Genomic DNA, 14917 nt, shown 5'->3' on the forward strand with positions numbered 1-14917 from the left:
ACAGAACTCTGATATAAATATCAAGCAAACCATATTAAAAAGTCAGCTATTTACCACAAATGGGAGGAAAATAGCAACATTTTTCTTTTGAAATAGTGACTTTGTTACTACTTTCATTATGCTTACAAATAACATATGCAGGTACAAATACAATATACCAGTTTAACAGATGTTATAGGCTATTGAAGTAATTTAAAGTTAATGCTCTGTGTGTTATTTTGAGTCTCCCTATTCTAAAAATATCACTGCATCAAACAGTTAATGTATGTGTATGAGTATTTTCAGTGTTCTATGTTTTTTTAAGTAGTTGTGTGTAGCTGCAGCTGTTTAAGTACTTGTAGATAATGCAATAACCAGTCACATCCTGAAAAACATCTGACTGCATAATTTACAGAAAATTATTTTAAACCATAGCAAAGACAGCAGAATATATTATAGAAGTGAATCCTTTTACAGGTATAGCTGCTGTTTCTGTAAAAGGCCACTGTTACCATGTAAGTGCAGATAGCAGTGATAACAAAGCAAATCGCTACCCTCCAAGTGAAGTGAGCCTTCATCTCTTAAAATGACAATCCTTTATGGGCAGGGGCTGATATCACCAAGTATTTGGAGCAAAAGTCTTCCAATATCAATCACCACGTGACATTACAACCACAAATGTAAATTGATAGTGGCAGTGGTTGGTCTCTAGGAAGAAAGCTGTTAACTTTTCTTGACAAAACACATGACAGTAACAGTCCCTCAGGTATGCAGGTGCCACATGTCTGTCTATACTTCCACCTTTCCACCTTACTCACACAATGTGAAGCTGATATCAAACATCTGCATGATACAAATAGATCTTCTATCAAAACCTACATTTGTCAGTTAATTTTGATATGAATTTGTATGACGATTCACTGCTGTTGGTGTTGTTAATCTAATCATCAAAGGAAGTGAAGTTAAACATTAACAAATAGAAACAGCTGATAAAGTTGAGTTAATTATTAATTCATGTTATTGTCATTGGGCTCTTCAGTTTGAAACCTGGTTAGATGAAGTTCTCTATGCTGGTCTATCATATGCAAGCCTCTTCATCTCTGTATAACTAGTGCAACCCACATCCATTTCAACCTGCTTACTGTATTCATCCCTTGGTCTCCCTCTATAATTTTTACCTCCCACACTTCCCTCCCTTATTAAATTGATGATTTATTGATGCCTCTGGATATGTCTTACCAACAAATCCCTTCTTTTAGTCTAGTTGTGCCATAAATTTCAATTTTCCCCAATGTGATTCAGTAACTCCTCATTAGTTACTCAATCAACCCATTCAAGGCTACTCTACAGACAAATATTTCATTAAACAGGTGTAGCTAAGGTAAAATGCCAAACACTATAATTAGCAGCACTTGATTGTTTCCTATTTCTGGTTTCTTTAACCTTAGATGAATGGGCAAAAATAAATACATAAAGTAACAAAAAGAGATGGGATGGGTCCGACAGTCCTAATGTTTCATTTACATTCCAGAACAAGCAAGACAAAAATTTTCAACATCAGTGTCAAATATACTTGTTATATTGTTTATTAGTATTTAAATTTACCATACATTTATTTAAGAATGAGGTCATATTCCTCTGAAAGTCAAATTATTCAGTGTATAAAACATACTTGAACTGTTAAAACCATTTTCTTGGATTTCTAAAAGTTCACATCCTTACATGTTATGAATTTAGGATTGTCACACATAGTATTATACAATTTAGTGCACAGTATGATCTCATAAAAAGTAATTGTCACTTGTTATTTCCTTCTCAATGGTAATCCCAGATAGATGTGCTGCCAGCTGGTGGATGTTCCTCGGGAAATGCTTCTGGCTAGCTCTTTGTGCACTGTGTGGTTCCAAACACAGTTGTTTGAGAAATTGCTTTCTTGAAATATCCAGTCCTCTGTTTGCTTTGTAAGCTACAAATGCATTTTTACCAGCAATGTTCAAAACGGCGTAAAACGTGTGCAATGACCAGCATGTTGTTTGCTTTTCAACATTATATTATGAACACATTTCATCAACCACATTTACTGCTTTCTTTGTTGAGTTACAGAACATAATAATCTCTGGCTTCTTCAAAGTACCTGTTTCTTTACCAATTTTATTGAGTGTATGCACTGATGACAGCAAAATTACACCTTTGGCACAAATGGCACCAATGTGAAATTGTCATTAAATCTGAATACTTATCAATGTATTTCCCTTTTTGTGTGTGGTAAGAAATGCAAAGGATTTTTATTTCTGTGCACTATTCAAAAGAGTGTAAGCTGAGAACAGAGAGAGTGGAATATTTCCTGAATGGTTGAAATATGCTGAAGTTAAGTCACTGTTTAAGAAGGGAGGTAAGGAAACAGCATCAAATTTCCGTCTAATTTCACTTTTGCCAGCATTCTCAAAAATTTTAGAAAAGGTAATGTACGATTGGCTTTATAACCATTTTATCACAAATAACATACTGTCAAATCACAGTTTGGATTTCTAAAGGGTTCTGATATTGAGAAGGCTATCTACACTCGCACACACGCCCATATCCATCCGCACATACACAGACACAAGCAGACGTCAGGAAAGAGGGAAGGAGAGGGAAAGACGAAAGGATGTGGGTTTTAAGGGAGAGGGTAAGGAGTCATTCCAATCGCGGGAGTGGAAAGACTTACCTTAGGGGGGAAAAAAGGAAAAAAGGACAGGTATACACTCGCACACACACACATATCCAACCACACATATACAGACGTCGACCTGCCAGCACTTTCATTTGGTAAGTCACATCATCTTTGTTTTTAGATATATTTTTCCTACATGGAATGTTTCCCTTTATTTTATATATATAAAAAAACAAAGATGATGTAACTTACCAAATGAAAGCGTTGGTACGTTGATAGAGACACTAACAAACACAAACACACACACAAATTTCAAGCTTTCGCAACCCACTGTTGCTTCATCAGGAAAGAGGGAAGGAGAGGGAAAGACGAAAGGATGTGGGTTTTAAGAGAGAGGGTAAGGAGTCATTCCAATCCCGGGAGTGGAAAGAATTACCTTGGGGGGAAAAAGGGACAGGTATACACTCGCACACACACACATATCCATCTGCACATATACAGACACAGCTTGTGCATAAGCAGAAAAAGCTAAAGTAAGTGGCTGGACTGGGGCTCTCAGACCCATAACACATTTCTTCCCACATCAACAATGAACTAGTGAATGAAGAGGAATGATGAAACAAGTAGTGGCCTCTAGGAACATTAACTGAAAGCTACAATGAATGTCTTACTCATAAGAAGTGTACTCTAGTAGATATTTTTAAAACAAAATCTGCCTTGGTCTGGATGAACCAGCCTGTCCATTCTAAAGTTAAAAGAGAGGCATCTATTTGAGAACAAAGGTTATTAAACCAGTACTACTTGTTCTTACAATATTATTATTACCAATTCAGGTGGAATATCACCATAACAAGCACTAACTTTAGTGCAAGCAGAACCAGTAAGAATAATGAAAGACGAAGAAGCACAAGAAGTGATTTTTGAGTTTGGAAGAAAAGGAGGTAGATTAGAGTTTAATATCCTGTCAAAATCATGATTATTAGAGGTGAAGGACAAGCTCTGATTGTTTCAAGGATGGGGAAGGAAACTGGCCATGTCCTTTCAAAGACACCATTCCGGCATTTCTGCAGAGCAATTTGGGGTAATCACGTACAACCTAAATCAGGATGGCCGAAAGTGGATTTGAACTATTTTCCTCCAAAATACAAGTCCACTGTGCTAACCACTGCATCACTTCACTCAGTCTGAGTTTGATGGATACAAACTACAATAACTTTTAAAGTTTAAACTATAAATGAAACTCCTAGTTGGTGGCCATTGCATTCCTCCATCCAGTTCAATTCAAATAAATAAAAATTACCTACTGGCATACGAAATAGGTACCTGTAGTAACATACTTGACAGGCTTCTAAAAGTACAATTATTAGGTAATGCTATACTTTTGAGAATTGTAAGTGTAGTCACACAAATATTAAAAGGTAGTAAAATGAAATGATTATTAGGTATTATTAGCCAAGAGACCTGAGGTTGTTCAGCTGCCTGATGCAAGTCTTTCTATATGACATGACTTCAGTGACTTGTGAGTCAATGAATAAGGGAGGAAATGATTAGGATAAAACAAACACCCAATTCTCAAGTTAAGAAAGTCTCAAACCTGGCCAGGAAATGGAACTCAGGACTCTGCGATCTAGAGGCAGCAGTGCTAACCCCTAGCCACGAACTGTGGACAATAAGTAGTAGTAGTAATAGTATAAATCCACAGCCGCTATTCAAAATAACTAACAAACAGCACCATTTATATTAATTTCATCATGTTGTTCTCTAGTCTGTATTAGATATTTAATAATAGCTGGTTCAGCCATCAGGATTAGTCTCTGATGGCTACGAATCTATGTACATATGTATCTGGACTCATTCTATACCTTTGGAAGTTCTCTTCAAGGATCCCATCTACACAACATGGTGCATGAATGAATATTGTATAAAAATAAATTTAGGAGACTGTTTTATAAGAAAAGACTCTCAATTATTTTATGTTTAAATTAGTACAATTTTTTTTCATTCATATGTCATAAAAGTTAAGTGACACCACTATCTTCTCATAAATTAATAAAAAATGTTTCTTATCATCAGTCAGGAACTGTGGGAAATCCAAAAGGAGTGATGCTCAGTCATGACAATTTGACATGGACAGCACATTGCACGGGTTCCAGACTGGATCTGGCTAATGGTGAAGACTCTTTGGTCAGCTATCTACCTCTCAGCCACATTGCAGCGCAGGTAAATTTATTGCTTTACTGTGTAAGTTACTGCAATTGCTATTTATTTCAAGAGTAGAGGTGAAGTGAGTAGTGTTGTAGAAGACCCCTGAAGTTTCCCCAGAATGATGGGATTTTCAGAACATGTGAATAAATGACAGAATGAATGAATGAGACATACCCTCATTCTCATTGTGAACACAAAGTTTGGAAGTCTGATCCTTTTTTGTTGCAGATTGTGGATATTTATGTCAGCATGTCATATGCAGTTGCAGTTTATTTTGCAGATAAAGATGCTCTCAAGGTAGGTATTGCAAAGGCTTTCCTATTTGCTGCTTATATAGCCTGAAACAAATTCTATTTTCTTAATTTATTTCTTTGTCTGTAGGGGAGTCTGATACAAACTCTGAAAGAAGTTCGGCCCACGCAATTTGTAGGTGTGCCTCGAGTCTGGGAAAAGATTAGTGAGCAGATGACAAAAGTTGGAGCAGAAACAACTGGAATAAGGAAAACAATAGCATCATGGGCCAAGAGCCAAGGAATACAGCACAATCTTGACTTAATGAATGGGTAAATGCTTCTTGTTCTGCTAACGGTGTATTTTTAAAAGACTCGTGCTTTTATACTTACACTTGCTAAGTGATTTACAGAAAAAATGAAAAATTTTACAGTATATTTAGCTCATACAGGTAATAAAATGGTATTACCGGTAACATAACAGTGACAATATTGGATCTCAGGAGAAGTAGTTTCTTTTTGCGAAGGGATATTGGTGTACAGTAAATAATGGTTCTACTGCAACACCATCACTCACAAAGTTCATTGATATGTTACATTCAGCTAAAAGAGTACAAACCATGAGGCACACAAAACTGTAGCATGACAAGCATACTTGACAGCATTCCGAGGAACTCATTTCAATGAAATTCACTCCATCCTATTCAAGTGAAATGTCAGGATGATATCTGTTTCCTCCTCATAAAACCATCACAACTGAGCAGTTTGTTCTACTCTCACTATTAAGTTTGCAAGTGTAATGTAATACAGTGGGAAGAGGGTATACCCAAAGTCCTAGTGTCTTGTCCCTTTCTGCATTCAAGTGCATATCTCTCTGAGGGATGCAAAGGTCACATATTGCCACCAGTAATAGCTCTTGCACCACTCTAGTCACTACAAGAAAATCATTGGTTCTAATTATTTTGGTCTCCTTTACTACACAGTCTTCAAAAGCTGCTACACATAGTGCGCTGATACCTTCAAAGTTAAACACATGCCATTCACCTAGCCATATTCCACAGTCATTAATTTATTCTTTTGCCCAAGACATGTGCTTCTGACATTTCCAGCAGTCCTGAACAACAGTGCTAAGGCAGGTGAAAGTGTGGACATACACAGCCATGAGGATATGTTCCTTTTTCACAATATGTCCCACTGTGTCAAAAGGCTTATTTCTTCATATGGCAAAGAAAGCAGGGCAGCCGTAATTCCCCTCAACACGATATTCACTCATAATATGTCTAGTGAAATAAAGTGTATGGCAGGAAATAGAAACATGCTTAAAACAACACTGAAGCTGTTTTCTCTATAACTGTTCCAGCTTCATAGAAGAATTCTTGAAAATAATAAAATAAACCATGACACATTTCTGAATGGCCAGTTTTTAACCATATTTGAAATTAGTGTAACTGCTGAACAAATGAACATCTCATTTTGATTTTTACAGAAGAAAGTCTCAAGAAATACACTTCTTTATAGAAATATGGTTTAAAATAAAACTTTTCTGCTCAGAATGTATGGGGAAAGGATCTCAAGGTAACTGCAATAGCTAGTCTGGTCACATGGTGTACCAAGTCACTGGGCCTCAATCTTTTAGAGTTCTCTTTTTGGGGTACCTGAAAAAGATCACATATGTGGAGTCCCTTCCAGATATGCAGACAATGGAACAATGCATTCATGCTGCCTGTGACACCATTTGGTTGCAGGACTGCATATTTGAATGTTTGCTTCTGTCACTGCAGCAGAGTCCTGTGGAGGCCACTTCGAACTCCTTTTCTAACAACGTTCTCATCACAACATGGTGTGGACTGTGTTGTACTTTAGAGGCATGATGAATTAATAAATACCTTGTAGTATACACTCCATGCATTTCTAGCCATATAGCTTATATTTGCTCCTCAGGGATTATTTCCTACAGTTGGTCTTCATTTAGAAAAATCACCCTGATCTTGTCTTTTCTTCTTGCCCATTGTGATACATTGTTATATAGTATGTACATAAACTTAACTTTATGTTTGTACTATTTGTTGTTTCTGTCAATTTTACGATAATCACAATATTTCATTAGAACATTCATTCATTTATCTTCAGTGCCGAGTGTTAAATCTATGAAACTGTACTCAAATATGTAGGATAAGATAGATTGCTACTAACTGTAAAGAAGACACTAAGTTGCAGACAAGCACAATTAAAAGACACTTATGCAAAGCTTTTGGACACAGCCTTCATCAGCAAAAGAGAAACAGAGAGACACATGCCATTCATACAAACAAGCAAGCACACCTCAGGCACAAATGACCACCAACTCTGGACAATTCAGGACAGCATGCACTAACTGTACTACTTGCGACTGACACCATTAGCTCTGCATTATATTGATCATAAATAGTGCATAGCTTTTAGTTTAACACTGATTTTTAAGAGACTATACTAGAGATAAACATATTTTGCCAATAAGTTTCATCCTTGCAGGGTTCACTATAACTCAATCTGGTATATGATGGCCAGCATGCTTGTGTTTAAGAAAGTGAAACGTCTTCTGGGATTTGACAGATGCCAGAATTTCTTTTCAGCAGCTGCACCACTTTCCAATGATGTTAAGAAATATTTGATGAGCCTTGACATACCTGTGATGGAGGTAAGTATTTTCAAAATTCCTAATAGCAGCTAGCATAACAGTAAAGAGAAAGCTAGCTTAATCAAAGAAATAGATTATGCATGCAATATGGATAAACATCTCCATAACTGCACTTAATAACTCTATTCATTTTCATCAATCAAGGTTTTTGGCATGTCAGAGTGCTCAGGCCCTCATACTTTGGCTATGAGTAGGAATTTCCGCCTAGAAAGTGTTGGAAAAGCACTACCTGGTCTGGAAACCAAATTGCATAATGAAGATGAGGAAGGAGAGGGGGAGGTAATGTAACTCAGTGAAAATTTCATAATCGTCACCCAGAAAAAAATTTAAGATACGATTGTACTGGACAACACACTGATGAAACCTTTCTATGGTTGCAGATATGCTTGTGGGGACGACATGTGTGTATGGGGTACCTATCTGATCCAGAAAAGACCAGTGAAGCTATTGATGAAGAAGGTTGGTTACATTCTGGTGATTTGGGAACCATTGACGAAAGTGGATTTGTTTATATTACAGGACGTCTCAAGGTAATTAATGTATTTTATTTTAATTTATTAATATATGAAAGCTTGATAGACTATTGTTGTTTACAGATATATCTTTTAGTAAATCATAGCTTGGGTGGAAAGGTTGATATGGTGTTTGTATAACATCTACACTGCTTTTGTATAAATGTGTTATACACAGCGTCACATTCCATGAATGTATTTGTTGGCATTAAATCTGATTACTTCTTCAAACTGCATACTAGAACTGCTTGTGAGACTTAATTGATCCTGTAAGTGAAATGTCTCATACATAAACAAGTATTTCCTGTCTAAATCAAAATGAATGATGGGAGCATTGTGGGACAAAATATACTGAAACTGGTGTAGTACAGCCAGACATATATTTTATTCTATGTATTTATTAAAATGAAGGATGAATGCCAAATCTTAATCTTGGGGATTCTGAAACTGCGTCCTCAGGAAATATGTGAAACTGTGAGTAACACATACAAGTGCTAGAGGATACCAGAAACATAACCAAGCCTGGCTTAGAAGAGGTAAACAGGTAGGTGGTGCTGTGAAGGAGCAGAATGGAACAATGTGCTAATAAAGTGATAATACTGAGCTGCTGGAATGGATGGATCAAAGATAAGAGCTTAATGCAGAAGATACTTGACAATGGAAAAGAGTATAGGGAGAGGAAACGGAATGGCAGAAAATGTCAATAAGAGGCTCTGCTATGAAAATAAAGAATATAAACGGGAAAACGAAAGAAGGAAAGCTGCTGATGAGAAGGAAAAGGTGTGATTCATGAATTTTCATTGGCATGATTGGCTGATTGTCTCTTTTCAAATTCCCAGCTGGCGTAATTCCATTATGTGAATGTTACAAGATGGAGCTTATTGACCTATGAATTTTGTTGAGTTATTCACCAACTGATAGCAAACTCATTAACTTAAATTTTTTATGAATTACTGGTGTGTGTTTTTGTTCCTTGTTGTCATAAACATTTATTTTGTAAAATAATGGAGTTGAAATTGATAAAATATTTACTCAAAGAAGAAAAATATGACTACATATGAATATATGCTGCCAATGCTGATTTTCATCTCTTCCATCAGTTAATCTGTGTACTTCAATAATAACAAGCACTGTGATTCTATCTTTTTTTGTCTTACAGTTAGTTGGATATATTCCTTTCATTCACATTGCTATCTCTGAGCTATGCTCTTTAAAGATATTCTGTCTATTTAATTTAGTCTCATTATTCCTTTGCTCTCTCATATCTGCATTTCTGCCTGGCATGCACATATCATATGTACTCAAATTAAAAGATTCACAGTAAATGCATACTAACTATTCCATCTCCACACTTTTTTTTACCTTACTTACGGATCAATGTTCCAAATACCACTTTATTTCAGTCCATTTTCTAAAAACCTGTACGTGTCAAATGAACTGGGTGAGTATCTGTATGTATTCCTCTATCTGTGATGTAACCTCACAAAACATTCATCTCAAGTTGTTTGCACTTTCTATTGGTTTTATTTTTAGTAAATTGTTAGCTCCTAACAAAATCAAAATAATAACATTCATGGTTAAAACGGCAAACCAGCAGTGAAAATAAATTACTGACCTTCATTTATATTCATTGTGTAATAGTAATAGTAGTAGTAGTAGTAGTAGTAGTAGTAGTAGTGGTATTCATCTGTACATCACATTTACAAAGGTATGGGACATGTTGTTGTATTACAATTTAAGAACAATGAAAATAATGCAATTCACATCCACAGGCAGGCCTAGTTTGACAAGGATGGGACAGTGGCCTTAATGTAGGAACTTCACCAGCATTTGCCTGAAGTAATTTAGGGAAACTATGGAAAACCCTAAAACCGGACAAGGAAAGGGGAGATGAGATTAAATTTTATGTAACAGAAATAAAATGAACAACTGAAAAAAGTAACTTATTTTACTAGTTCAAACTGGAGGTAAAGCTTAATTTACAGTCCCCACTGGGCCAAACTGTACTTTATCATCCTCTGTCAATGGCATCATTTGGATGTGGGATGGAGGAGTGTGGGGTCAGCAAACTGCTCTCCCAGCTGGTGACTATTTCCCAGACCTCCCAGCTGGTACCTCTCACTCAAGTAGCTCCTCAGTTGGCATCACGAGACTGAGTGCACCCTGTTTCAGCCCTACCATCAAGGAATAATCCTTAGCAGCCTGGAAATCAAACATGGCCTCTACATAGCAGTCTGACAGGCTGATCACTGGGCTACAAAGATGGCTATTTCTTCTACTAAATGGCACAAAATTTAGTTACCCATAAGGAAAGATTCTGCTTTATTCTCTGGTTAACTTTTGACTTACTTTTCACACAGTACATTTGTGTTACAAATCTTGAGATTAAAGAAAAGTTGAGATTAAAGAAAAGATTATGTGATGGATTTTTCTTTTTAGTTTTGAGAATACTTTTCATTATGCACTTTACATTTACAGGAATCTGATGATGCAAAAACCTGGACTTTCTTTTCCTTGCAGGAACTTATCATCACCGCAGGTGGAGAAAATGTGCCTCCAGTGCTGCTTGAACAGACACTCAAAACAGAACTTCCATGCATTAGTCATGCTGTTATCATTGGAGAGAGGAGAAAATTTCTGAGTGTATTAATTACTATGAAGGTATCTGTGTATTCTGATCTACATAAAATAATTATTTTTACACCAGGTTAGAGAAAATAATTAGTAAGTGATATCGTTCCCTAGAGCAGAAAAGGTGAACATTAAAAACTGTTAGCAGGGATCAAAATTATACGTCAATGAACAAAAGCAGATCCAAATTTTCAGTCCAGTCATTCACACTGTAGCTTTTAGTACCCATAAGATGGAAATGTCAATGAATTAATTCATGAGGGACAAATATTGATGGACATCTTGGCTAATACATAATAAAATTGGCCTTAGAACCTCAGCTGCTTCTAATACTTCTCACTTAAGGACAACTGCAGAACTCCTGTGGAATTAGACGAAGAATTAAATAAGGTCAGGTGGGTTGGGGAAACACTGAAGAGCAAACAGAATTAAAATCAAGACATATACTGTATTACAGAGTGACAGAGCAGGAAGGAATTTAAGACATGGGCTTTATTGTGAACATGAAAATCATAAACTGCATTGCAGGTATTGAAGACTCCTCAGGTAGAATAGTAAGACTTGTAAAAATAAACAAAAGTCACTGCACGGAAATCATTTACATTCGTGCACTCATATGCCCACTTATCAATGAGGAAAATATTATCTGAATGACTACCTACAAAAGGTTATAAATGACAACAAATCCCACTAAAAGAGGTCAACAGGAAATTTTAGTGTATAATTAGGATACGAACTGTGGAAAGCTATTAGTGGTGATCTTTGGATATGATCCTAGTGGGGGAGGGGAAAAAAAGAGATACGCCAGGCAGGAATTCACAAATCTGGATTACGAGACTTCATTCAAGCAGTCTGGATACAATGAAGGTTTCCAAATTTCTATTTATTAGGATGCAGTGACAGTTGCAGCCACCACATTACTTAAAGAGAGATATAGCTCTTTTGTAGCTAATTGTTTTACCAACAATCTTCATAGTAGTACTGAAATTGTGTCAATACTTGGCACTCTATGTGTCTTTGCGAAATGCAAGTAAGCAGTTTTAGTCTGTAATTTGTAGTTCAAATGTACATAAGAAAATAATTACAGTGAGTCAGCTGATGATCAAGAAGTGAAAACAATCTACATATACATCTATACTCTGCAAACAACTGTGGGGTGCATGGTAGAGTGTACGTTCCATTGTACTAGTTATTACGGTTTCTTCCTGTTCCATTGATATATGGAGCACAGGAAGAATGATTGTTTGCCTCTGTGCATGAAGTAATTATTCTAAGCTTATCTTCACAATCCCCATGTGAGTGATACACAGGGGATTGTGGTATATTCCTAGAGTAATCACATGAAGCCGGTTCTTGAAACTTTGTTAATAGACTTTCTCTGGATAGCTTACATCTACCTCCAAAAGTCTTCCGTTCAGTTCCTTCAGTATCTCTGTGATTGATTGGATGGATCAAACAAACCTGTGACCATTCATGCTGCCCTTCTCTGTTTATGTTCAATATCCCCTGTTAGTCCTATCTGGTATGGGTCCCAAATACTAAAGCAATATTCTAGAAGTGGTTGCACGAGTAATTTTTAAGCAATTTTCCTTGCAGACTGATTCTACTTCCCCAGCATTACACCAATAAAATGAAGTCTACTATCTGCTTTACCCACGAATGAATCTATGTGATCATTCCATTTCATATTCCTACAAAGTGTTAACCACGGTATTTGTATGTGTTGGCTGATTCCAATACTGACTCAGTGATGTTACAATCATAGGATACTATTCTATGAAGTGCAAAATTTTACATTTCTGAACATTTAAAGCAAGTTGTGAACCTCTGCACCACTTATCAAGATCTGACTGGAGATTTATGCAGCTTCTTTCAGACAGTACTTCATTCCAGGTAACTGCACCATCTGCAAAAAGCCTGATGTTACTATTAATAATGCATACAAGATCATTGATATAAATGTGAACAGCATGGGTCCAACACACTTTCCTGTGGCACACCCAAAGTTACTCCTACATCTGAGAATGACTCTCCATCCTCCCTACCAATGTCATCAACCCAGTCCTAAATTTACTTGTTACCCCACATGAATGTACTTTTGGCAATAAGCATAGGTGTGGTACCGAGTCAAATGCTTTTCAGAAATCAAGAAATACAGAATCTACCTGACTGCCTTGATCCAAAACTTTTCAACATGTCATGTGAGAAAAATGCGAGTTGCATTTCACATGCTGTGTGGCATGGAATTTGAGTCTGCGCCAGACGTCATGGATGTCGAAGACCCATAGAGGTCTCAGCACCATAAGCTGTGGCAGCGCATGCCGCCTGGCCCACTTTTAGTGTGGGGACACCACAGTGGAACACACGGTCCCAGCGGCCAATAGCGGTGCCCCCGATAGTGTACTTAAGCACTGGCCACTCACTCATCCAGTCAATCTCATCTCGCTTACGTCAGTTTACACCTCGCTTGCGCTAGACTGCTTTCTTCCTGGTTCGTGTATGAGTTTGTTTCCTTGTGACTCTGTTGTTCGGTCTTGTCGTATTCGTTCTGTCCTACGTTGGTCATGTCCATCCTTTTCCATTGGGTTGTTGTTTGCAGGCCTCTCCGCGAGTCCCGCCGCGCCTTCCATCAGTGCTACCCCGCGACCATCCTGGTCGCAGTTACAACAGTTTCAGATACAGAGTGGATTCCATATTTCTATGTTACCTGGGACAGAATACTTCAAAGCTCCAAGTATATAGTAATTTCTTGCAGCATTCTGTTTCAACATCATTACAAAGGAAATGAATTATTATGCAGGCAAAATACCAGAAGATGCAGCTGTAGATTAAAATAACGATAAAAATATTAATTTTTATGTAACAATTCATCATATGAAGCAGGACTTGGTTCTCTGTATTCTCAAGTCACATGCAAGAAAAAGTTCCATTCAAGGTAAATGGTTGAAAAGAAAAATAATTGAGCCACCAGTTTTTGCTGAAACAATGCCATTAAGTAAATCACATCGATCTCCACATATTCACACTTTCCCACCTATTCCCCAGAAACACACAAGAATAAACCAGAGGCATAAGCACAATTATCACTTGACAGTTTTCGAGAATACTTTCAAGGCAAAAATATTTGCATTGATGAAAGTCTGATTAAGTTGAGGAAAAGGCTAACAGAATCTGGCAGTGACTTCCAGATATGGTACATAAACTGTGTGCTTCAGATAATGGGCATTGCAATGAGTTTAAAATGTAAGCTGCACAGAAGAAAAAAATAATGTGGGGATCATCAAATTTCTGACAAGTGAACACATTGTGTTGAAAATGGATGAGGCTCTGTGTGAGAAATGGAGAACTATTTACGCAGATGATGTTGCAACTTTTTCAGCCTCTGCTAGATCGGCACACTTGGTTCTATGACTAACAAAGAAAAATAGGCCACTCCAATTCAATGCAGCTGTCTTGAGAAAATAACTTACACTTACATTAACCAGTAATATTCTGATTGTGAAATTGGCTGATGAAAAGAAAAGTTTGGGTCAGTCAAAGCGGAGAAACAAAGGTCAGACCTAATTATTGCGTAGATTATAATTAAGGAACGAATAGAGTTCACTTACACAATCAGCATTTATCTTCATATTCACTTGTATAAGAAAATATATCAATGGATGTGAGAAGATTTATTTTTGCCTACTAGAAATAGCAATCCACAAATAACACATATTGAATCCAGGAGCATAAAAAATTAAGTTCACAGAACTTGAGTTTAGAGTAGCCCCTTTAGAATATTGCTCTACCTGACAACCAATGTAGGCAAGCAAAGCAGAAAGCTCACCTAGGTCTCAAGTTAAGAACTGGAAACATTTTCCAGTAAAAACAGCACCAACCAAGAAAAAAGCTGATCCCTCTAGCAGATGTAAGCTCTTATACAAAGGAGGTCAACAATGAAAATTCTGTTTTGGATACAACATACCTAAATTTGCCCTTAATGTGGACAAGTGGTTTATGGTGTATCATGCACCATTGAACAAAGTGTGAT

At 36.9% G+C, this 14917-nt stretch overlaps 1 protein-coding gene across 1 annotated transcript in view; it reads left to right on the top strand.

Moving 5' to 3' along the window:
* Nucleotides 1-14917, top strand: part of LOC124615289 (very long-chain-fatty-acid--CoA ligase bubblegum) — a 192541-nt gene that overhangs the window by 149261 nt on the left and 28363 nt on the right. Inside the window, exons 8-14 of the mRNA XM_047143066.1 lie at nucleotides 4706-4852; nucleotides 5066-5134; nucleotides 5219-5400; nucleotides 7579-7744; nucleotides 7889-8023; nucleotides 8125-8274; nucleotides 10777-10917. Coding sequence (XP_046999022.1) covers nucleotides 4706-4852; nucleotides 5066-5134; nucleotides 5219-5400; nucleotides 7579-7744; nucleotides 7889-8023; nucleotides 8125-8274; nucleotides 10777-10917 — 990 coding nt within the window. The remainder of the gene's footprint in view (nucleotides 1-4705; nucleotides 4853-5065; nucleotides 5135-5218; nucleotides 5401-7578; nucleotides 7745-7888; nucleotides 8024-8124; nucleotides 8275-10776; nucleotides 10918-14917) is intronic.

The sequence above is a fragment of the Schistocerca americana genome, chromosome 5 (assembly GCF_021461395.2).
Source record: "Schistocerca americana isolate TAMUIC-IGC-003095 chromosome 5, iqSchAmer2.1, whole genome shotgun sequence".
In the NCBI taxonomy this organism is placed as follows: Eukaryota; Metazoa; Arthropoda; class Insecta; order Orthoptera; family Acrididae; genus Schistocerca; species Schistocerca americana.